Below are 25,986 nucleotides of genomic sequence, written 5' to 3'. Positions count from 1 at the left end.
GCAATTCAACATATCTTATTGCTTATCAACAAATGAGAATCAACCTTTCTTTAGGAAAATTAAAAAGTCCAAAAGCAAAATATGATTAAAATCAATGATTTTAAACAAGGTTTCCAGTTTGCTGCTTTAAATCATGATTAAAATTGGTGATTTAAATTGCTCTGACTTAAATCAATCCACAATGTAGTCTTTATATCTGGTCTAACAGCTAAACTGTTGAATAGTGCTGGTGTAGACCGTTAAATGACCCAGCATATCAGAGGTGGCTGTATATGCTCCAAGATGATTTCTGAAGGAAGCTATATAATAAGCTGTAGTCATATAGTTCTCAGTTTAAATAATCACCTGTCTTATCCAATGGGAGATGTGGGGGGTGGTGGTTGGAAGCCATGCAACAACGCACAGAGCCCTCTGCGCCCCCCCCCCGCCTCCCTCGGGCTGCAGGGACATTGTGCTGGCCGCTTCAGGGAGCGGCGGGGGGCTGGTGGGGCCATGGGGGGCAATCCCGCGGGCCGGATGCGGACTGCAGGCCACGTTTTTGAGACCCTGGTCTAGTCCTATACAATATGCAGTAGCAGTTGCAAGGGCCAAGATCAGTGTTCAAACAAGCTGTTCCAGTCACAACAGCGTGAGGCTTTTGCTTGGTGTCCATATACTCACATAATTACTTGCATCCAATCTGAAGAACTTCTTTAAACCTGGAAACTTTTTCTTAAAATTAAATCAATTGGTCAGAAAATGAAACAAATGTCTCCTTTGGTTTTGGCTATATGGAATGCATAGTAGTTTGGCCTGCTTCTAATGTACTCAACTCCTGAGTCAGCCATGAGTTGTCTAACAATGGAGAGGCTGAAAAAACACTGAAAAGGAGAAGGCTGGACCATCTTGTATACAAGAGGCTGAAAACACACAGATTTCCTAATTTAAATTTAGGGTCAGCTGCTAATTCTGAACACAAAGAACTCCTAATGAAGTCATCAAGAGTTCTGGATGCACAAAAAACGTAAAACTGGACCCTAACACATTCCACCATTCCCATTTTAACAGATAAAGTGGTGTCACATAAGGAGGAACACAACCCATAGGATTCACATAGTTCTCATTCCAGAAGACTGTAGACTATAGGAAAATAGTTCAACAATAACATGATGCAAAAGTATACTATTTCAATATAATGCACATTCTCTCACACTCAATGTAAGTGGATTTACTAAGTTTACTAAAATGAACAGAACTTTGCCTTTTCATTCAGTGCACCAGGTTACCTGGACTGTCCAGCTGAAATGCTCCATTCCTCTCGCTGTCCACTATTGCGTGATTTTGATTTGTCTTTGCACACAGGATCAGCATGTTTCAAGGTACGTTTGGCTGGAGGGGATATGTGACTATCACTCAAACTAGCATCACTACCTTCATCTTTCTGAAAGAGACAAAGCATCACACCACATTTCATTGGTTCATTTTTACACTTCCCATAACAAAAATAAGATTCCACTACTCACCTAAAGAAAGTCAAACCCAGTTCACACAAACATAGCAGTGCTTTATTGATGCTCATGGAACACACGTACCTTAAAAATGTACACATGCTGGAGGCTAACTCACCAGTTCACCTAGCAAAGTCTTAACACTGGACCTTATGAGCGTAAAATATTAAAATTCTGTACTTATCAATAATTCTACTAAATATTTCTAATTTTCCAAAACCCATTGTACTGCATCCCTGGAAACATTACTCCCCTTACTATTACTTTAATTCATAAAACACCTTTTCTCTCTCTTGTATTACTGAATATTTTTAAGTAGCTAGCTATTACAAAAAGAAACATCAAGATATTATGACCTGTTCTCTCTCATACCTTTAGCAAAATGATTAACACATGAATTCTAAAGCATCCATCACCAAAGTGTCTGGACAATTTTAGGTTTTGTGTTGTCAGTTGAAAAATGTGCAAATATTGAGATATCTATCTCAATAAAAAATGGAAAACGTTAAAAGCTTCTGAAAATATCTATATCAGAAATCAAAAATATTTTAAAAGAAACTAAATGTTTTTATTTCTTTCAGCACTCTTCTTTTACAGTTTTCAACAACAGCATAAAGGATTAGTAGAAAGAATACTTTTAAATACCATACTATGTAGAAATTACTAGTAACCATATTGATCCATGAGGAAAAAGCAGACAAGGGAGATAGCTAGACATCTTAACACACCCAAAAATAAGTGACATACACTATTTCTAGCCAACCAAAAACATCTCTTCTTCAGCGGGAATTGTCCATAATCATACAAAAAATGTAAACATTAAAAAAATGCAAAAAACATCCAGCAGATTTCAGTGAAACATCTTTTCCCACCAAAGAAATTACTCAAAGTTAAAGATACATCTATCCATCCTAGGTACTGTGTACTATCTTTCGAGAGGATGGATTAACTACAGTGATGGCAAAATTCCTTCTATCATTGTCGCAAGTTTCTACACCATAGTACTACAGAAGCACGGTTGCAGACAATAGACAAGCCCCACATTCTTTAGGGTAGAAAGCTGTCAGGTAAACTTTTCAAGATTTGTCCCTTCTCCAAAGAAAACTGGCTGTGGGTTTCAGTAAAATATATGTCATCTTTTATTAGGCCTATCGTAAAAATCCACTGATTTGCCATAATGAAATTATGTATATATTATTCATAATGCTCGTAGTTAAAGTGTAGTGGAAGAGACATATTGTCATGGAGAACAGAAAACTATATATATGTCCTGATACAGTATGACGCTTGTAGCAAAGTTAAGCTAAGAATTCAACTAAAGAATGCTGATTGTCTGACAGAAGAAGAGGAGTCCAATGTAGAGGCTGAGTCACGTTCACGTTCCACTATGAAGACAAAAATGACACCCAAACTGCATCAAGTGTAAGCTAGTCACACGACTGACAGAAACAGCACATGAACATGGGCAACTGCTGACCCTTTCATGGCAGAAATGAAATATCTATGCAGAAAATGCAACACCATTGTAAGATATAAAACAGATGATGGTGATGGAAGTGGAAGCCAACAGGAGACAAATGAAAGTAGGTGATGAGAACATAAAGAGGTAGGTGGCATGTAGAGCCTACCTGACACTTCAAGAATGGAATCTTGTTTTGGATCACCATAAAAAGATCAGAAAATAGAACGAAGGGCAGAGGTAGATGAGAATACTAAGACCTAGCAAGAACCAGAAGGAGCATATTCAATTGATGGTGCCTTTATATTATTAAGAAGCGTACCCAAACGTTTTGCATATTGTTATTTTTCCTTTTCTTTGCAGAAAGTCAAACCATCACACAACCATTGGTTATCACCACTTGGACTTTGCACTTCTATTGCATATATCTAAAGTGCTCTCAAAGCACTTTACAAGCATTAATGGGCTTAGCCTCAACACCACGGAGAAATGCTCAAAGACTGCAGGCAATAACTTACTCATCATATTTAACAACCCAGCCAGAAGAAAACAAGAAGAAACTTCAGAGACCTGCATAGGAAATGACTGTACAGGTAACACTAAAGAGTCTTCCAATGCAGAAGGCAAATTAAAGAAGAAATAATCAAGATGGTGGGAATGGGGAATTTGGGATCACACAGCAGCAGTCTTAGGGCATGTCTACCCTTACCTCCAGAGTGATCGATCCAGCAGGGGTCGATTTATCGCATCTAGTGAAGACGTAATAAATCGACTACCGAGCGCTCTCCCGTCAACTCCGGTACTCCACCGGAGAAAGAAGCGCAGGTGGAGTCGACGGGGGAGTGTCAGCAGTCAACCTACTGCAGTGAAGACACCACGGTAAGTAGCTCTAAGTACGTGAACTTCAGCTACATTATTCATGTAGCTGAAGTTGCGTAACTTAGATCGATCGCCCTACCACCCCCCAGCATAGACCAGGTCTTAATGTGGAGATTACACAGCTTCCATTGCAACAACAAGACACCCAATGTCCTAGGTAGCAGCACTACTAGGAATGTCAGGAAATGTTTAAACTTGGAACAAAGTAGAATTTTACTCATACAAAAACTGATTATGCATCTCCAATTTTCCCATCAGGCTTTTTGGGTTGCCTAACTGGAATGACAAACTGCAATTACCCAAGGGTAAAACAATTAAGAAACATGTATTTTGGTGGAGGGTGTGGCAGGTGGAGTTTTGTTACACATGCAAAGGGAGAGAAACTATTACAGTATTAGGCAACTGGCTAAGATGCAGCCCCATAAATGTCATATTGTAAGATCTTCTCTACATTTACAAAAAAACATACATTTTCACCCATTTTCCATGCCATATGTTAATTAACTCATGTTAAAATCCCAATTTGAACACTTGTTGGCTAAAGTAACCCTGTGGGGGAGCCTAGCAAACATGTAAAATTGCAACTGCCTTGTCTTCACTAGGATCCAATACACGCTAGCTTGACAAGGGTTAAAAACACGCTTTTTTCCCCCCAATGAATATACAGATTGGCTTTTTGCAGATCTAACGCCTTATAATTTTTTTTTAAGTAATCATCTCTTAAGAACATAAGAATGACCATACTGAGTTAGACCAAAGGTCCATCCAGCCCAGTATCCTGTCTACCGACAGTGGCCAAAGCCAGGTGCCCCAGAGGGAGTGAACCTAACAGGTAATGATCAAGCGAGCTCTCTCCTGCCATCCATCTCCACCCTCTGACAAACAGAGGCTAGGGACACCATTCCTTACCCATCCTGGCTAAGAGCCATTAATGGACTTAACCTCCATGAATTTATCCAGTTCTCTTTTAAACCCTGTTATAGTCCTAGCTTTCACAACCTCCTCAGGCAAGGAGTTCCACAGGTTGACTGTGCGCTGTGTGAAGAAGAACTTCCTTTTATTTGTTTTAAACCTGCTGCCCATTAATTTCATTGGTGGCCCCTAGTTCTTATATTATGGGAACACGTAAATAACTTTTCCTTATTCAAAAAGAACAGGAGTATTTGTGGCACCTTAGAGACTAACAAATTTATTAGAGCATAAGCTTTCGTGAACTACAGCTCACTTCATCGGATGCATAGAATGGAACATATAGTGAGAGAGAGAGAGTTACAGATACACACACACACACACACACACACACACACACACATACACAGATAAGTTGGAAGTTACCATACAAACTGTGAGAGGCTAATTAGTTAAGATGAGCTATTATCAGCGGGAGAAAAAAACTTCTGTAGTGATAATCAAGATGGCCCATTTAGACAGTTGACAAGAAGGTGTGAGGATACTTAACTCTTAGTCACTTTCTCCACACCACTCATAATATTATATACCTCTCACATCCCCCCTTAGTCTCCTCTGTTCCAAGCTGAAAAGTCCTAGCCTCTTTAATCTCTCCTCATATGGGACCCGTTCCAAACCCCTAATCATTTGAGGTTTCAGAGTAGCAGCCGTGTTAGTCTGTATCCGCAAAAAGAAAAGGAGTATTTGTGGCACCTTAGAGACTAACAAATTTATTTGAGCATAAGCTTTCGTGAGCTACAGCTCACTTCATCAGATGCTCAAAATGTATGTTCAAATAAATTTGTTAGTCTCTAAGATGCCACAAGTACTCCTTTTCACTAATCATTTTAGTTGCCCTTTTCTGAACCTTTTCTAAGGCCAGTATATCTTTTTTAAGATGAGGGGACCACATCTGTATGTAGTATTCAAGATGTGGGCGTACCATGGATTTATATAAGGGCAATAAGATATTCTCCGTCTTATTCTCTATCTCTTTTTAAATGATTCCTAACATCCCATCTGCTTTTTTGACTGCCGCTGCACACTGCGTGCACGTCTTCAGAGAACTATCCACGATGACTCCAAGATCTTTCTCCTGATTAGCTGTAGCTAAATTAGCCCCCATCATATTGTATGTATAGTTAAGGTTATTTTTCTCAATGTGCATTACTTTACATTTATCCCCTTTAAATTTCATTTGCCAATTTGTTCCTCAATCACTTAGTTGTGTGAGATCTTTTTGAAGTTCTTCACAGTCTGCTTTGGTCTTAACTATCTTGAGCAGTTTAGTATCAGCTACAAACTTTGCCACCTCAGTGTTTACCCCTTTCTCCAGATCATTTATGAATAAGTTGAATAGGATACATCCTAGGACTGACCCTTGGGGAACACCACTAGTTATCCCTCTCCATTCTGAAAATTTACCATTTATTTCCTGCCCTTTGTTCCCTGTCTTTAACCACTTCTTCTCGATCCATGAAAGGATCGTCCCTCTTATCCCATGACAGCTTAATTTACAAAAGAGCCTTTGATGAGGGACCTTGCCAAAGGCTTTCTGGAAATCTAAGTACACTATGTCCACTGGATCCCCCTTGTCCACATGTTTGTTGACCCCCCTCAAAGAGCTCTAATAGATTAGTAAGACATGATCTCCCTTTACAGAAGCCATGTTGACTTTTGCGCAACAATTTACATTCTTCTATGTGTCTGACAATTTTATTCTTTACTATTGTTTCAACTAATTTGCCGGGTACTGATGTTAGACTTGCCGGTCTGCAATTGCCAGGATCACCTCTAGAGCCCTCCTTAAATATTGGCGTTACATTAGCTATCTTCCAGTCATTGGGTACAGAAGCTGATTTAAAAGGACAGGTTACAAACCATAGTTAATAGTTCCGCAATTTCACATTTGAGTTCTTTCAGAACTCTTGAGTGAATGCCATCTAGTCCCAGTGACTTGTTACTGTTAAGTTTCTCAATTAATTCCAAAACCACCTCTAGTGACACTTCAATCTGTGACAATTCCTCAGATTTGTCACCTACAAAAGACGCTCAGGTTTGGGAATCTCCCTAACATCCTCAGCCGTGAAAACTGAAGCAAAGAATTCATTTAGTTTCTCTGCGACGACTTTATCGTCTAAGTGCTTCTTTTGTATCCCGATCGTCCAGGGGCCCCACTGGTTGTTTAGCAGGCTTCCTGCTTCTGATGTCCTTAAAACACATTTTGTTATTACCTTTTGACTTTTTGGCTAGCTGTTCTTCAAACTCCTTTTTGGCTTTTCTTATGACATTTTTGCATTTAATTTGGCAGTGTTTATGCTCCTTTTTATTTACTTCACTAGGATTTGACTTCCACTTTTTAGAAGATGCCTTTTTATCTCTCACTGCTTCTTTTACATGGTTGTTAAGCCACGGTGGCTCTCTTTTAGTTCTTTTACTATGTTTTGTAATTTGGGATATACATTTAAGTTGAGCCTCTATTATGGTGTCTTTGAAAAGAGTACATGGAGCTTGCAGGGATTTCACTCTAGTCACTGTACCTTTTAATTTCTGTTCTTAACCAACAATGTGGAATCAAATTTTAAAACTTTAAAATAAAGCAGTGGTTTTGGATCCCAAAATCCTATTAAAATTCAGATAAATCGGTACTAGAGCTCTCCCAAACATTAAATGGACAGCAAGGTCTATACCTTGAATCCACTGAACACTCACGAAATTATAGTCCTATACCATAGCATGTACAGATGTGACTATAGGTTATGTGAACTGCCAAAGGTGTGTTCTGGGCAATTACTGACGTGCACCACTAATGCAAGTCAATCTTAATGAACACTTCCTTTCTGAAATGCCAGGAGTCTCTCTGTGCAACAGAGAAGCAGAGTTGCAAGTGAAGTTGCAGCATTTGTTTGAAACTAGCCTGAGTGATACAGGAGAACAAAGCTGAGTAAAGAAGAAAAAGACTGCAATACTTCCTAAAGCCATTTGATAACTTGCTGTAAACTTAATACCACACCATTATTAAAAACAAAGCAGGTTTTTGCTTAACATAGGCTACAGTAACTTTTAATTATTATTACTTCTAGACTATTAATTCCTAACCTGTTTCGTGAAAGCTACAAAATACTAGCACCTAACATTAACTTGAGTGTGAGACAATCAAACCCACTCCAAATACGAAAAGCACCAAATTAGATTTGGTGCAAGAGACGTTGCAGTCTATGCAACATTTTTCACCGTGAAACCCTGAAAGCTAGCACAAGGAAAAGACCTAAATTATTTTGATTCCACACACAGTAATCTGAAGTGTTGGATCCAGATCCAGTGGGAAAACAACAGGACCCTTTCAAGCCCAGGTGGAGTGAGCTCTCCTCCTCCTACCCATGGGGCCGAGCAGGAGGAAGAGAGCCGACCTCAGGGGCAGGAGGAGGTGACAGTGACTCAGGTTCAGGTAGAAGAGTCGAGTCAGAAAAATGATTCAACCCTCTCAGGCTCAGATTGGATGGGCTTGGGTCCAGGTCAGACCTAAAAATTAGACCCGAGCAGATCTCTAGGGCCACTAAAGAAACAAGCACTGAGATAGGCTCAAGCTTCAAAATAAGTCAGCACTGAAACAGCTGTGCAGGCACTAATGCAATGAGCAGCCTTAAGACTACTATGAAACTGTGGCACTGGAGCTGGTATCTCATGTGCTGATAGCAATGCTGTCACCAGAGTGCAGAGAACACCCACTAAAATATCTTGGTAGTGCCAGTGTGTTGGCTGAAACAATATCGAGGCAACACAGTAGCAGGAACAAACACTCTGTTCCAAAGCAAAATACTATGAAAATAAACCATGAAATGGTTTGGTTCGAAACCAAAATACCATGAAAATAAACAAGTTGTAAAGTGCATGGAAGCACGTGAGGCCTGAAAAATTTTGCACAACCATACTGGACCTGAGAAGAGGGGAGAAGAGGATACTGAACCTCACTGTGATCCAAAAGAGCTAGAACAATAAAGCAAAAAGAAAAGGAGTACTTGTGGCACCTTAGAGACTAGCCAATTTATTTGAGCATGAGCTTTCGTGAGCTACAGCTCACTTCATCGGATGAAGTGTAGCTCACGAAAGCTCATGCTCAAATAAATTGGCTAGTCTCTAAGGTGCCACAAGTACTCCTTTTCTTTTTGCGAATACAGACTAACACGGCTGTTACTCTGAAACAATAAAGCAGTCTCCTCCAGGAAAAGCTCCTTTACCAACTGAAAGTAAGGAACTGACTAAAGTTTGGAAGGTGCCGTTTACACACTCTCTAAGAGGAGCACAACGGTCATGCTCTTCACTACTACTGTTGTGCTCAAGAATAAAAACAAAACTTCACAGCTAAGGGAGTTCGGTTAGTCTCATACTAAGGAGCAAAGAGCCAACAGTGAGAATCACAGGTGGTGAGCCAAATTTTCTGCTAATCTAATGCCACTTAAATTAATGGACTAATGCCAGCAAAGAATTTAAGTGTGAGATATGATTGCAGGTTTATAATCCATTTACACTCCTTTTACTTGGATGGAGAAAGGGGAGAATGAAGGGAAACTGAACTTACACCTTTTTAAAAATATATATATAAATACACACATACACACTCACGCATGTGTAGAAGAATGTTTCCTTTCCCACTCTATACTTTTAATCTACAATCATATCAAATACAAAATTCAACAAAAACTGCTCACATGCAGTATTGTTATATTTTCAACTGTATCCTTTCCTTTCAATATTTTTAATTTCTCTTCTGGAGTTCTTCTATCCTGCAGAAAAACATATAGCAAGATCCAGAGGCTAGAAGTTTAAGATAGACAAATTCTGAGTAAAAATAAGGCACAAAACAACGAGGGCAATTAACCATTTGCACAATTTACCAAGAGTAGTGGTAGATTCTCCATCGCTGGGAATTTTTAAATCGAGACTGGATGTTTCTCTAAAGATATGATCTAGTTTAGGGGTTCTCAACAAATTTTTTGGTGGCCTCAACTCTTGCTGGTGGCTACTCTGACAATTTTTCCGAAAATACTTAATTAACTTTATGGAAAAAATAAATAAATAAATATGCACATGTACATGTCCAAATCATGGTAATTTATGTAGAGGTTGACTTTTTTGGCAGATTCCATAATAAAAATAATGTACAGTTGTCTCTGTTCTTTACTGGACCTAAACAGAATAGAAACACAAATAAGGTGCTTTGCACATTCTTGTCTTTTTTTCCTTGTTGCTTCTTTTGCTTTTTGGTTGCTTTTTTTTTTAAAGACTTGCTACTGCAAAAAGTAATCTTTGTATGTTTGTTAATATCACTTGGCTACAGCTGCTGTCTGGCTATCCAGAAGCAACCACTGTTCCCACAGGTTTACTGATTGAGGAAAGTTGCTGATGCAGGACCAGCATATGCTTTCTCCATCAAAGAGGCCTCTGACACTTCTTCTAGTTGTTTCTGAAATCCACAAGCACCACCTTTGTTTTATCTGAACTGCACTTCAACCACAAAATATATAGTTCCAATGTGATCTAGGCCTGGGCTTGAAAAAATTTACCATTCCCTGGTAAATACAAAGGATTATGAATTAACCTAGAAGGTCATCATCCACATGGATAATGCAGTCATCAATGACAACAAGCCTTGACAATTCCAACCAAGTTGATAAGTAACTCAGTTCGCTCAGGAAATCAGAGGTGTAGAAGTAAAGCAACACTATAATTTAATCTCATGATTTTTATTAAGTGGGCACTCTCAATTCAATCTAATTTTGGAATAACAGTTCTGATACATTTAGGCCATTTATACAATTTGGGAATTTCAGAAGAAGATTCCCATTATGCAACTATTGATTCAGCTGCACTGAAATTTGTATAAGTGGACACCCTGGTATAAAAACAGTTTCCATCATGGTAAAACCAGCTCTCTCAATCATGTATTTTATGGAATAATATGCCACTCCATTCCCATGTCCTTAACCTGTGGCCACATCCAACACAATGATACTGTTCATATCATTTCAGCAAAACTTGATACAATAGAGTTTTCTACCTATTATTTTACTCCCTTCAACATCTATAATCTTGTCTCCCTCTTCTACAATTCACCATCTTCAGCAACATATTCAATTTCAATATTTTTTAAATTAATTTAACTGATTTCTTAACTACATAGTTTTAAAGGTGTCCAAATTATTTCAATTACTATTTTCTTGTTTCTCATTTTACAAATATCAAATTAACCTCCTGAAATTTACTTGTATTAAACAACTAAATGTTATCAGGAAATTTGCTTTACCGACTGATACTCAAAAGTATCTCTACTTCTGCCTTTATATCTCCTTGAAATGAGATTTATGATTTGTAGATCTTAACATTGCTCATGAGACCAATGTTTTTGCTAACCTTAGAAAATCTGGGGTCAGTAACCACTGCTTATTTGTATATTCTGAACAGCAATGCAAACGTGCAAAGATGTCTCAGGGTATTGATGAACTGGGCTACTAAAGGATTTTTTTTTATTTAAGATGATTGTAACAAGTGGGGAAGAAAACAAAGAGGTGACCTGCTAAAGAATGTATCTTGCTTCTACCATATCAGGCAGGCCTGTTATGATGCCCTATTTAGAAGAAAATACTACTTGTTTTTTCTTGAGGGAGGAGGGATGTTCCACTAAATATTATACTATGTGGGCTCACTTTCTAAGCATTTTTATTCGTCAGACATAAAAAGATACACACTTTTTCCAAAAGAAAGTCGAGGTCTATATCTTTTGTATCTGTCCTTGTATACCAATACACTTTAAATGACCTATTTGTTTTTTCTGCACCTAGCCTATTGAAACCATCTCAGCCAAAAAAGATATGCAAATCATTCTCAACTGATGAAGAGTTGGCCAGGAGTGCAGATTTAGGGGGGAAAACTATAACAAAAATTCTGAATTCCATTGTCTTCTGGAAGATTAAAAACTTGCAGAGTTCCCCACCATGTTCATACATGTCCCCCCACCCCATCAGCAATTTGAGGTGGAAATCTGGATCTTCAATTTTACATGCTAGGAGAGAAGGAAAGAATTGAAGATTACTCTTTATCATCCACATTTCAGACTGTTCTTCCTGTTCTGGGTTCAACCTATAACCTTTAAAGGGAAGCATTAATAACCTGCTGGAATGGGCACTGGAATGGGTCTCAGGAGACATGGGTTCAATTTCTAACTTTGAAGCCAATCTGCTGGGTGATCTTGGGCAAGTTATTTCCCTCCCTATACCTCAGTTTAAAAAATGGGAATAAGGATACAGACCTCCTTTGTACAGCACTTTTAGATCTACTAATGAAAGTGAAGTAAGCGCTAGGTATTATTAATTATGATCAACATTGTTATATTTGGGGTCAGACATTTTGACTGAGTCATGGAAAGGTTCCATAGCTTCCCTGAGCTGTTTTCTTGTTTTGTTTTTTGGTTCTTGCATGGTTCCAGATCTTCGTTGTTAATTAAATCAAGTTAGATTTCCCGAGACTGACAATAGTGTCATCCTCCTGTAATTTGTCAAATTCCTTCAAAACCTCTTTCAATTGCTTTTGTAAATTTAGTGCTTTCTTTTACAGTCTTTTGTAAAATGCTTTGACTTAAGTACTCTTCATGCTCGGTGCAAATTTAATCATATTTATGGTAGCTGGAAGAAAATAGAGCAACACAGCCTTACTAAAAATTCCATCAAGTGTCACTGGAGAACTAAAGCATAAAGCCTGCTTTTTCCATTCAACCAACCATGAAGGCTGATCATGGATGCCAAATTATTTTTGATCTTCCTCAATGTGCTTGAGGACTGTGTTATGGGTTGCTTCTTTCTCAGAAGCATGCTGAACCACTTATGAGTCAGCAGTTTACGATGTTTGCACCTGAGCTCTCCTCTTTTTCATTTTAATTTGGTTGTCTGAGGAAAACCGCAAAGAACTCTCCTTGTCATAATTGTCCCTGAATATCTGGATGACACATTTAGCTACTTGGACATAATAAATATTCTGTGGTTTTCTTTTCTCATACAGACTCAATAGCATTACATAGGAATAATGACTGTATGTATACATGCAAAAAGAAAAGGAGTACTTGTGGCACCTTAGAGACTAACCAATTTATTTGAGCATGAGCTTTCGTGAGCTACAGCTCACTTCATCGGATACATACTGTGGAAACTGCAGAAGACATTATATACACAGAGACCATGAAACAATACCTCCTCCCACCCCACTCTCCTGCTGGTAAGAGCTTATCTAAAGTGATCATCAAGTCGGGCCATTTCCAGCACAAGTCCAGGTTTTCTCACCCTCCGCCCCCCCCCACACAAACTCACTCTCCTGCTGGTAATAGCCTATCCAAAGTGACCACTCTCCTTACAACATGCATGAAAATCAAGGTGAGCCATTTCCAGCACAAATCCAGGTTCTCTCACCCCCCCACCCCCATACACACACAAACTCACTCTCCTGCTGGCAATAGCTCATCCAAACTGACCACTCTCCCCACAATGTGCATGACAATCAAGGTGAGCCATTTCCAGCATAAATCCAAGTTTAACCAGAACGTCGGGGGGGGGGGGGGGGGGGAGGAAAAAACAAGGGGAAGGTAGCCTATTTCCCCTATTCCCCCCCCCCCAGACGTTCTGGTTAAACTTGGATTTATGCTGGAAATGGCTCACCTTGATTGTCATGCACATTGTGGGGAGAGTGGTCAGTTTGGATGAGCTATTGCAAGCAGGAGAGTGAGTTTGGGGGGGGGGGGGTGAGAGAACCTGGATTTGTGCAGGAAATGGCCCACCTTGATTATCATACACATTGTGAAGAGAGTGGTCACTTCGGATGGGCTATTACCAGCAGGAGAGTGAGTTTGTGGGGGGAGGGGGGGCGGAGGGTGAGAAAACCTGGATTTGTGCTGGAAATGGCCCAACTTGATGATCACTTTAGATAAGCTATTACCAGCAGGAGAGTGGGGTGGGAGGAGGTATTGTTTCATGGTCTCTGTGTATATAATGTCTTCTGCAGTTTCCACAGTATGCATCTGATGAAGTGAGCTGTAGCTCACGAAAGCTCATGCTCAAATAAATTGGTTAGTCTCTAAGGTGCCACAAGTACTCCTTTTCTTTTTGCAAATACAGACTAACACGGCTGCTACTCTGAAACCTATATTTGTGATGAGTGCTTCAATCGTTTATTTAAATTGCTCACTTTGTGTTAGGTTGAAAGGTGACATTTATTGCATAAAAAAGATTGTGACTTTCTTACCAAAGTCTTTACTTTCAATCGTTTGTATGCCATAGTCACAGACAGATTGTTGGGTTTTTTGGATGTCAAAGAACAGAAAACATTCCTGATGTTGAACAGCTGCTGGACAGCCTTGGAACTGACTTACATAATGATTGATGCTATGTTTCAATGGTGACTATGGCATCAGAAATACCTTACTTGCAGAATCATCAAAACTTTTTCAATGTTTTGCTCTTCTGCTTCAATAACCAATCTTTAATTTAGTTGCACATTTGATAACTTTAAAAAGCATGAATCCTTTCCCATTCACTACTTTCTTCTGATGTACAATGTAAACATTGTCAAGAATGATCATTTTCATTACTTCAGTATATTCAACTTCTGATTTCCTACAACTTCAGGCATGTCAAGGCATACAGATGTTTACTAATAACTAAAAACTAACTCCTACTCTTTTCAAGTACTGATGAGCAGTTTTGACATTTACTAGTTAGAAAAAAACAACCACCTGGTGCAGTGGTGCTCCATTTTTTGGCATATTGGTACCCAAATTTTTACACTGGGACCACCCCATTTACCACTATGAAAAGGGCAGAGTATTTGCAATTACCTGATACCTGTTCACAACCGCCATATTAAGAGCCCTTGGTTTAGTTAATTTAACACCGCAAAAATTGAATACAAAAAATTAGCCAGTTTTATATTGAACTATGTTATCAGACATCTTTCCCACCTTACAGAAATTTCTAGATTCTATTATCAAAGCATTTGAAATATATATTGAGTTCATGTATTAATTTAAATTTTAAAAAAGGGTGCATAATATATATCATTTGTAAAAGTTCTTTCAGATTTATGATGTAAGATGCTATAGAAATATCATATAAGGTAGACAGCCAAATTTCTTCCTCTCTACTGCTATTGAAACAGCAATGTGTTTGTTGTACGTATTTTAAGTTAGGTCAAGAAACCCTAAAGTGTATGGCTAGGCACTCCTCTTAGCACTCCTATAAATCTAATTAAATAAATAAGCAAAATTATTTGGGTGAAGATCACTGAGCAGGAGGATCGGAGGAATGCTAGGACCTGAAACGTCCATCGCAGTTGGACAGCGACCAGTGGGGTTGTGGAAATTGAAACAGGAGGAGATTTGGTAGGGGCAGCAGGAACACTCACTGAGGAGCAAAAGACCTTCCAAAGGTAATGAGGAAGCACGTTAACGTGACAAGACCAGGACCAGGGACCAGGAAAGTGAGTCAAAGGAAAAGGGAGAGCAAAACAAGAAGCCAGCAAACCAGGGAGAAAATAGCAAAGAAAAAAGGATGGAGAAATATACCTGGAAAGATACATAAGCTCATGGTCCTCTCTCTCTGCTCTAGAAGTGGTGTGAGGGCTTTTACTGCCCAAACTGGGAGTGATATCGCACCTGGATATCACTCCCAGTTTGGGCCAAATCGCACCTGGAGCTGCAGCTAGCAAGAGATGTCAAGAGTAACAAGAAGGGTTTCTTCAGGTATGTTGGCAACAAGAAGAAAGCCAAGGAAAGTGTGGGCCCCTTACTGAATGAGGGAGGCAACCTAGTGACAGAGGATGTGGAAAAAGCTAATGTACTCAATGCTTTTTTTGCCTCTGTTTTCACTAACAAGGTCAGCTCCCAGACTGCTGCGCTGGGCATCACAGAATGGGGAAGAGATGGCCAGCCCTCTGTGGAGATAGAGGTGGTTAGGGACTATTTAGAAAAGCTGGACGTGCACAAGTCCATGGGGCCGGACGAGTTACATCCGAGAGTGCTGAAGGAATTGGCGGCTGTGATTGCAGAGCCCTTGGCCATTATCTTTGAAAACTCGTGGCGAACGGGGGAAGTCCCGGATGACTGGAAAAAGGCTAATGTAGTGCCAATCTTTAAAAAAGGGAAGGAGGAGGATCCTGGGAACTACAGGCCAGTCAGCCTCACCTCAGTCCCTGGAAAAATCATGGAGCAGGTCCTCAAAGAATCAATCCTGAAGCACTTACATGAGAGGAAAGTGATCAGGAACAGTCAGCATGGATTCACCAAGGGAAGGTCATGCCTGACTAATCTAATTGCCTTTTATGATGAGATTACTGGTTCTGTGGATGAAGGGAAAGCAGTGGATGTATTGTTTCTTGACTTTAGCAAAGCTTTTGACACGGTCTCCCACAGTATTCTTGTCACCAAGTTAAGGAAGTATGGGCTAGATGAATGCACTATAAGGTGGGTAGAAAGCTGGCTAGATTGTCGGGCTCAACGGGTAGTGATCAATGGCTCCATGTCTAGTTGGCAGCCGGTGTCAAGTGGAGTGCCCCAGGGGTCGGTCCTGGGGCCGGTTTTGTTCAATATCTTCATAAATGATCTGGAGGATGGTGTGGATTGCACTCTCAGCAAATTTGCAGATGATACTAAACTGGGAGGAGTGGTAGATACGCTGGAGGGGAGGGATAGGATACAGAAGGACCTAGACAAATTGGAGGATTGGGCCAAAAGAAATCTGATGAGGTTCAATAAGGATAAGTGCAGGGTCCTGCACTTAGGATGGAAGAATCCAATGCACCGCTACAGACTAGGGACCGAATGGCTAGGCAGCAGTTCTGCGGAAAAGGACCTAGGGGTGACAGTGGACGAGAAGCTGGATATGAGTCAACAGTGTGCCCTTGTTGCCAAGAAGGCCAATGGCATTTTGGGATGTATAAGTAGGGGCATAGCGAGCAGATCGAGGGATGTGATCGTTCCCCTCTATTCGACACTGGTGAGGCCTCATCTGGAGTACTGTGTCCAGTTTTGGGCCCCACACTACAAGAAGGATGTGGATAAATTGGAGAGAGTCCAGCGAAGGGCAACAAAAATGATTAGGGGTCTAGAGCACATGACTTATGAAGAGAGGCTGAGGGAGCTGGGATTGTTTAGTCTGCAGAAGAGAAGAATGAGGGGGGATTTGATAGCTGCTTTCAACTACCTGAAAGGGGGTTCCAAAGAGGATGGCTCTAGACTGTTCTCAATGGTAGCAGATGACAGAACGAGGAGTAATGGTCTCAAGTTGCAATGGGGGAGGTTTAGATTGGATATTAGGAAAAACTTTTTCACTAAGAGGGTGGTGAAACACTGGAATGCATTACCTAGGGAGGTGGTAGAATCTCCTTCCTTAGAGGTTTTTAAGGTCAGGCTTGACAAAGCCCTGGCTGGGATGATTTAACTGGGAATTGGTCCTGCTTCGAGCAGGGGGTTGGACTAGATGACCTTCTGGGGTCCCTTCCAACCCTGATATTCTATATATTTGTAATAAAATATATCACATGCTGAAATGACCAGGTCATAGCTACAACCAGAGTAATAGAAGACTAAAGGTCATCCACGCCTAGGTGCTGGAAAAGAGCTTTATAAAGATTCATACAGTAATAAATTCAATTACTGGGCTGAACATCAACAGTTTATCAGTACACAGCCGTTTAGGGCAGAAAGTACAGAACAATATACCACACCCAACTGAAAGTACAGGGGAAATTGGGTTATCAGAACGTAATTACTTGAGCTAATTACCTTGCAGAACCCCAAGCTAAACACATTTCTGGGAAAAAATACCATGGGATCTTTAATGAAAAGTGTCTGTGACCTGTTTTAAGACTCATCTGAAAGATGGCAGCTCCATAAGCAGCCTCCATTAATGCTACACTGGGATACTGGTTTAGTACTTAGAGGAAAGAGCGCAACTTACTATATCAACACCATTTCCCGAATATTATTTGGGGGTCTTATTCACATATTAATTAGGTCTTATCCTGCTTCACTTCTGAGTTCCAAGGAGGTCAAAATCCAGAATAGTATGACTGCAGAATATGACCAGCAGTTTCAAGCAAAATGTGTAATTATTTTTCTATATGAAAATTAGCCATTAGTATGTGACCCAATTCAATTCCCAGATTATCATAAGCAAAATGATTTGGTAGACTGCTTTTGAAAAACTATCCCTTCATGTCCATTTGGGCACATTAAGTGATATAATGTCAAACAGGCTTTATGTATACTAGAATATTGGCAGGAAGTTGACCACTTGGAACAACTGCTCCATTTCCCACTATGCACAGATGTGTGAACAACACAGTACAGTACTAAGGAACAAATTACATGATTTATTCCTGAATTTCTCATGCCAGGTCTCAAAGTAAGGAACACCACTAAAACAAGAAGAAGAAAAAAAAAAAACAAACTAGCTTTCGTTAAAAAGATGGGTTTCCTCAAGAATCTGCCTTTAACCGAAATCTTTTTTATAACTTCATAAGAATTGTGCAAGTTTTAGCTGAAATACTCCCATTAGCGTTACTAAAACCAGTAAAACGAAGACTAAACTCAGATTTGAAAATACAGGAGCATCTTTAGGAAGGATATTTTTCTTTAAAGAACTTTTAAACACAAGTGCAAAGCAGTGTCATTTTCTTTTTCCTACGTGACCCAAGATCACTGAATTTTCCAATGTTTTTATTTCAAATACATAGAATAGCCATTAAGAGTCTTAGGCACTATCAAAAAGATAACCATCAAAAGGAAATTCCAAACCAACAAGTCCTTACAACTTGTAAAAACAGAACGTCAAGTGAAAAAGGAAAGACAATAATACTCATTAACCCGCATCAAGCGTTTTTCAAAACAAAAATGTTATGTCTTTTGCTATTCTTTTTGAAAGGAAAAAATACTTCTTTAATTTACACAAATTTGTACACAAGTTTTAAAACTAATATTTTAAAATTAAAACAAAAACATGTCAAAAATATTTGAATGTGTTTCAACTGTTGACCATTAAAGAGTAGCCATGACTATATACCCTGCAGAATAATCTGTAAAGGTATATTCTCACACCTTTAATGTGGAAAGAATTATTTCAATTAGTTTTTATACATTTAGAAATTTGAATCCAGAGATATATATTTATTGTTACAATGAATCATAAAAATGCTGTATAGTGCTTATGTTCCATGTAACTACAGTGCTTTATGTCAATCCCCAGTTCTGTTTGTGCTCCTATTAGCAATTAAGTACAATGGAGAGCTCTATGTTGCTACTGAATAATGTTGGCAGTCCTACTTTTAGCTAGGAACTTGTATTACAGTAATCAGAGTGCCCCTCAAGTAGCTCTTAAAAAGTACTTTTAATGCTGCCTTGCCTAATTAAATGAGGTTAATCTTATCTAAATTTCTAAAATGTCTAACCAATACAGTGGCATTATTAAAAAACTACAATAATATTAGTTGAGAAATAAATACATGGCTTTTAGTTTTTTGCAACTGCGTTAAAGAATCATCTCTCAATACTGTGGAGTAAGTTAATGTCAATGTCTAATTAAACCCAATCGTTGCAATCACAATTCCTATATCAGTATCTTAAAGATATCCAAAAATTGGTTTTGTAAATTAACAATAGGAACGCAAACACTTGCATGTATTTTATGGTTAAAAAAATGTTTACTTAAAACGTTTTTTAACAGTTTGAGTGAGGTTCAAAATTGAAGTTTATAAACCTACTTTCATAAAATTATCATTTTGAAAAGTTAGCTGTGATAAGTCTGATAAATTTTGTTCCTGTCAGAATATTTTAATATCAAGCATAAAACACTTGCTAGTCAAATTTTAATAGTAAAATGATAATTCTGTAATTACATAAAAGGCAACCAAACCTCCCATTACTCACAAATTTGTTTTTAAACAAATTAAGTTTAAAAACAATACACCTCACTTCCTCCTCTTTACATTCAAATGTACTAAATACTGCCATTCCATTTCAGAGAATAAAAACCTGATTCCTTGATCTATTAAGCGAGTTGATTTTCTTAATATTTGGTCAATACACATGTGATTTAGTTGGGGATTGGTCCTGCTTTGAGCAAAGGGTTGGACTAGATGACCTCCTGAGGTTCCTTCCAACCCTGATATTCTATGATTATATCTGTCTTTGAATCTACCAAGTAAATCACCTGAAACACGTTACTCAACGTAATATTAACATGTAATATGTTAGACATTTAAATCTCATATATTCCTTTCCCCTACATTTGGGTCTTTTCAAGTGTAGCGTCATAAATGTGTGCATATAACTTAATATATTCGAAAATGCCAAGAAAAACCACAAAAGGCGGGGTGGGAGGGGAAAGACATGGAAGAGCAACAAAACAGATAGGTATAGCTTGTAGCCCTGCATCTGTTGTATCAGGTATGGCCAACATTTTTACAGGATACTGTTGGCTCAATTTTAATCCATGGTATGGATCACAAAAATAAATAATAAATAATCATCATCATCTTAGCAATGCTCCCTGACTGTTATTTGCAAACATATTCAAGAAACAGCATTCCACGGGGATCTCAAGTCAATACTCTTGTGGAAGTAGACTCAGGCTCACAAAGATACAGACAACATTTTTGATTTGTAGAGCGCCTGCAGTCTGCTGCAACCTTTATCTTCCCATTCACCAGACCAACAGTAGAGCTGGGGTTCTCAGATCACAAATCTATGGTAGGCTTTAAAGAGACATCATTACAACGAACTTGAGAAGTAAATGAAACAATTGCCTCCAAACCCACATACATGACATGCCAATCCACCCATTTCACCCCAACACTGCAGCTACAACACTGTCTCGTAACAGTAATTTTATAAATCATGGGTTGGTGTGGTTTTTTTTAAGTTCAGCTATTTTTTCTATATAAATATTGCTGTCTAACTGCCATATTGATTTTGGAACATTTTAAATCACAGAAAATTCTTAGTTATTTTTAACATTATTTCATTGAGATCTGAGAGCCTACGAACATAAGAATAACCACACTGGGTCAAGACCAATGTTACATCTAGCCTAGTATCTCATCTTTCAACAGTGGCCAGTGCCAGATGATTCAAAGGGAATGAACAGAACAGAGCAATCATCATGTGATCCATCCCGATGTCCAGTCCCACCATCTGCCCGTCAGAGGCTTCAGGGACCCCCAGAGCATGGGGTGGCATCTCTGACAATCTTGGCTAATAGCCATTGATGCACCTATCCTCCATGAACATACCTAATTCTTTTTTTAACCCAGTTACACTTTCGGCCTTCACAACAATCCTTGGCAACAAGTTCCACAAGTTGACTGTATATTTAGATGAAGTAGCACTTTCTTTTGTTTGTTTTAAACCTGCTGACTACTAATTTCATTGGGTGACCCCTGGTTTTTGTGTTATGTGAAGGGGTAAATAACACTTCCTTATTCACTTTCTCCACACCATTTGTGATTTTACAGCTCTCTATCATATCTCCCCCCCTTAGTCATCTCTTTTCCAAGCTGAACAGTCCCAGTTTTTTTAATCTCTCCTAACACGGAAGCTGTTCCATATTCCTAATCACGTTTGTTGCACTTCATTATCAATCTCTTAGACCTTAATATTAACAACAGCTTCCCATACTTAAAGCTACAGTATGAAATACATACTGAAAGTGAAAATATGTATGCACTAAAAATCTGAAAAGGAAGAAGGGCAAAAGCTTCTAATAAGTTCTGCTAGCTTTTGGCTAATGTTTTTCTAAAGAAAAAAGACCAACACCAACAGTGAATACTTGGAGTGTGCCTGACAACATAAGAGTGCTCCAATGTATTCCAAAACCAATCCATTAGGTCATGCAAAGATACACACTTGCCTTTAGAAGCACTTGATTTGTATAAGTATCTTGGTATGGATATAATGATTTTCAGGACAATTTTACTTACCCCTTTCCCTCACTCCATAACAAGAAAAATCATTTGAATGTGCATTTTAAATCAATAGAAAGGAACACTATAAGTCCCTGGAAAAATCATGGAGCAGATCCTCAAGGAATCCATATTGAAGCACTTGGAGGAGAGGAAGGGGATCAGGAACGGTCAATATGGATTCACCAAGGGCAAGTCATGCCTGACCAACCTGATTGCCTTGTATGATGAAATAACTGGCTCGCTGAACATGGGGAAAAGCTGTGGACATGATATACCTTGACTTTAGCAAAGCTTTTGATACGGTCTCCCAGAGTATTCTTGCCAGCAAGTTAAAAAAAATATGGATTGGATGAATGGACTATAAGGTGGATAGAAAGCGGTCTAGATCGTTGGGCTCAATGGGTAGTGATCAACGGCTCGATGTCTAGTTGGCAGCCGGTATCAAGCGGAGTGCCCCAGGGGTCTGTCCTGGGGCCAGTTTTGTTCAACATCTTCATTAATGATCTGGATGGTGGGATGGATTGCACTCTCAGCACGTTCGCAGATGACACTAAGCTGGGGGGGAGAGGTAGATATGCTGGAGGGTAGGGATAAGGTCCACAGTGACCTAGACAAATTGGAGGATTGGGCTGATGAGGTTCAACAAGGACAAGTGCAGAGTCCTGCACTTAGGACGGAAGAATCCCAAGCACTGCTACAGGCTGGGGACCAACTGACTAAGCGGCAGTTCTGCAGACAAGGACCTGGGAATTAAAGTAGACAAGAAGCTGGATATGAGTCAACAGTGTGCCCTTGTTGCCAAGAAATGTTAGGCTACATTAGTAGGAGCATTGCCAGCAGATCATGGGAAGTGATTATTCCCCTCTATTCAGCACTGGTGTGGCCACATCTGGAGTACTGCATCCAATTTTGGGCCCCCATTATAGTGTGAGCAGTGGGAGAGAGTCCAGCAGAGGGCAACAAAAATGATTAGAGTGCTGGGGCACATGACTTATGAGGAGAGGCTGAGGGAACTGGCCTTATTTAGGCTGCAGAAGAGAAGAGTGAGGGGGGATTTGACAGCAGCCTTCAACTACCTGAAAGGGGGGTTCCAAAGAAGATGAGGTAGGCTGTTCTCAGTGGTGGCAAATGACAGAACAAGGAGCAATGGTCTTAAGTTGCAGTGGGGGGGGTCTAGGCTGGATATTAGGAAAAACTATTTCACTAGGAGGGTGGTGAAGCACTGGAATGGGTTACCTAGGGAAGTAGTGGAATCTCCATCCTTAGAGGTTTTTAAGACTTGACAAAGCCCTGGCTTGGGATCATTTAGTTGGGGTTGATCCTGCTTTGAGCAAGGGGTTGGAGTAGATGACCTCCTGAGGTCTCTTCCAACGCTAATCTTCTATGATTCTATGATCTTAGTGCTTAGCAGCAGTACACTCCTCTACACAGCAAGCCAGAGAGGGTTAAGCCAAACTTTGGCTCACGCAGTACAGCAGGCCCAAGGGACCAGCATACTGGAATGTGTGTGAGAAGCTTTACCAGCCATAACGCAGAAAAGTAGCAGAGAGCAGAAACTGAAGAGAAAAATCAGATAGAGGGGGAAAAAAGAAGGAAATTAAGAAGAAACAGGAGAGGACTGAAAAGTACATATGGTTTACAGCTGACACCTAGTCAATAGTGTTCTCTAGTGTCTGTAAACAAAGGGAGGGGGAAAGGGTTTTTAACTTCTCTGGCTGCTATTGCTTTTTTTCTACTTGTCTGTCTATCTCTTCCTCTTTAGCAGTGAATGGGATGTGGTCCCTTGGTGCATGACTGTCAAACATTTTGACCCTCAGCTGTGTCACTCCTGTATTCGTTCAGCCCTAAGCCTTTCTAGACACATTGAGTGCAGGGGCAACCTACAGTGTTTCATGTTTAGAATATGGTTTTCAGATCAGAGCACCATAACCACCAGCAGAAAAGTTGTAATGCAATCAATTTTCTTCCTATCACACAAGGAGCCCCCTCTAATAAATGTTGACAAGGAGAAGCATGTATCTGTTGTCAGCAAATCTTTCCAGAAAGGGTGGAGAAGACAAGCCTCCTGAAATCGGCAGTAGATCTCAATTACAATCTACAAAATGCTAGTTTCATACATTAGGCTGTTGGATTCAGCTGTGAGTAGACCATACAATCAAAGCTCTGATTATAAATCATGTTGGGAAAACAACTAATTAAGCAAATAGGCAAAATTATCGTTTTCCCTTGCTTTTCAAGGGAGGGATTAGAAGACAGGAGACAGGTTCAAAGCAGGGCTGTCAAGGCTGATGCGGTCAGCGGTCCTAGGTGAGTTGGGGTCAATATGTAAGTTACGGGAGCCGCAGCTCCAAACTTTTGTTTCTTGTTGTCCCTCCAGTGCAGTCCCAGGCGCAGCCAGAGAGGGAGCTTTGCTCCGCTCCTACCTCCCCGGTCCCCTGCCGGGCACAGCAGCAGCTTGTCCGTTCCCCTCTCGCACACAGATGTAGCTAGCCAGCGGCACGAGAACTTTTGTCCCTCTGCTCTCAAGTCTCCCATCACCCCCCACCCCCACGAGCTGTAACCTCTGTCCCCCAACGCTGCCCCCACACACATCCGCCCTCCAGCCCCCTTCTTCACCCCTGGCGCCGCCGTCCCTCTCCCCAGCGGCATCCCCAGCTCAGCTGAGCACACCGGAAAGTAGCCCAGCGCCACCCCTCGGCCCCCCGCAAATCCCAGCCCCGCTCGCCCTCACCGCCCCACCCCGCACTGCCGAGGGGGGGCGGATCCCCTCGCCCCTGCCGCCGGCTCCCCAGTCACTCCCCCACCCCGGGCAGAGACAGCCGCGCCGGTGCCCCCCGCCCCGTCTGCCCAGCCCTGCCTCTACCCCCTCCCCCGCCGGCCCCGACAGAGGCAGCAGCGGTGCCCTCCCAGCCCTTCTCCTGCCCCCGCGCTTCCCTCACCCGGTCCGCCGCCGCCTCCTCTAGCCCGGCCTTGGTGCCTCTCTTGGAGGAGCGGGTCCGGGACGAGATGAAATGGCTGCCGGCTCCGGCCGCGGCGGCCGCCGCTTTGCCCAGGGGGCGCAGGGAGCTCTTCCTGGTGTTCACCATGGCCCCGGCGAAGGCGGGCACGGGGAGCCGCCGCCGCGGAGGGAGGGCTGCGGGGCGCCTCCTCCCGGGGAGCGGGGCGGCCGGGCAGAGAGACACACCGAGCGCGCCGAGTTCGCCGCCGTCTTCTCGGCTCAGTCACCCACTAACTGGCCGCCATTACTCTCCCTCTCCCTTTCTCCGCTCGGTCTCCGCGAGGCCGCTGGCAGCCGCTTGGGGGCGCTGTGCCGCTGCGCAAGCCCAGCGGCCCCTGCTGGGTACTCTCTAGCACGGCGCCGCGCGCTCTATGGGCCCTGCTCTGCGTGCGGTGGGGCGGGGGGGGGAGGGGAAGAGAGTGGCTGGCTCAGAGTCAGACCTAGTGCCCAGAGCTCCCCTGAGGGCGGGGGCTGTGCGTGCCTGCAGCCAAAGGGTGGGGGAGGGGGGATTCTAGCTGCCTGCTGCCATTGCCTGCTCAGGGGTGTGCGGAACAGGCTTCCTGAGACGCCCGCTGCACAGACTCTGAGGCTGTGTGCACAGCAGGGGGAATCCGGGGGAATCATGCCTCGCTCTTTTCAAAGTGCTTTACAAAGGGGGTCAGGAGCACCCTCCCCATTTTGCCAATGGGGAAACTGAGGTACATGGATGGGATTATACCCTAAATCTCCTGCCTCCCACTCCAGTGTCCTAGTCTATAGATCATCATACTGCCTCTCCCCATCCAGCCCTTATTTCATTATTTGCATTGCAGTGGCATCTAGAAACCCGAGCCTAGATTAAGAGCCTGACTGCTCTATGTGTTGTTCATACACATAAGTGAGCCCTTGCCTCAAAGTAAGACCTTACAGTCTAAATACAGACAGACAAAGGGAGTATTGTCCTTATTTATAGATGAGGAACGAGGCACAAAGAATAAATGACAATGCCATGCAGGAGATTTGAACTTTTGTGTAGCATTGCTGTGTTTCGTTAAAACTTTGTGTAGCATTGCTGTGTCTTATCCAAGGGGTGGCTGCATTTCAACCGGGAGAATAGTGCTTCCGTATAAAGACCAAAACTTGCAAAAATGTAGTCAGTCAAGTAGTTTATTTTAAGTCAATGGAATGACTATATGAATAAATGTTCCCAAGGATGGGACTTCCACCATTTTCTGTGG

At 41.2% G+C, this 25,986-nt stretch overlaps 1 protein-coding gene across 2 annotated transcripts in view; it reads right to left on the bottom strand.

Annotated features, from left to right (window-relative positions):
• The window catches only part of ATAD2B (ATPase family AAA domain containing 2B), a 170,917-nt gene extending 145,876 nt beyond the window's left edge, over positions 1-25,041 (bottom strand). For both annotated transcript variants that reach the window (XM_074947518.1, XM_074947519.1), the window contains exons 1-2: positions 24,711-25,041; positions 1,266-1,420 (exon numbers count right to left, since the gene is read on the bottom strand). In XM_074947518.1, coding sequence (XP_074803619.1) covers positions 1,266-1,420; positions 24,711-24,857 — 302 coding nt within the window. In that variant the 5' untranslated portion in view covers positions 24,858-25,041. The remainder of the gene's footprint in view (positions 1-1,265; positions 1,421-24,710) is intronic.
• Positions 25,042-25,986: the final 945 nt, after the last annotated feature.

This window comes from Natator depressus, chromosome 3, assembly GCF_965152275.1.
Source record: "Natator depressus isolate rNatDep1 chromosome 3, rNatDep2.hap1, whole genome shotgun sequence".
In the NCBI taxonomy this organism is placed as follows: domain Eukaryota; kingdom Metazoa; phylum Chordata; order Testudines; family Cheloniidae; genus Natator; species Natator depressus.
This window is presented reverse-complemented; position numbering and strand designations above follow the sequence as displayed.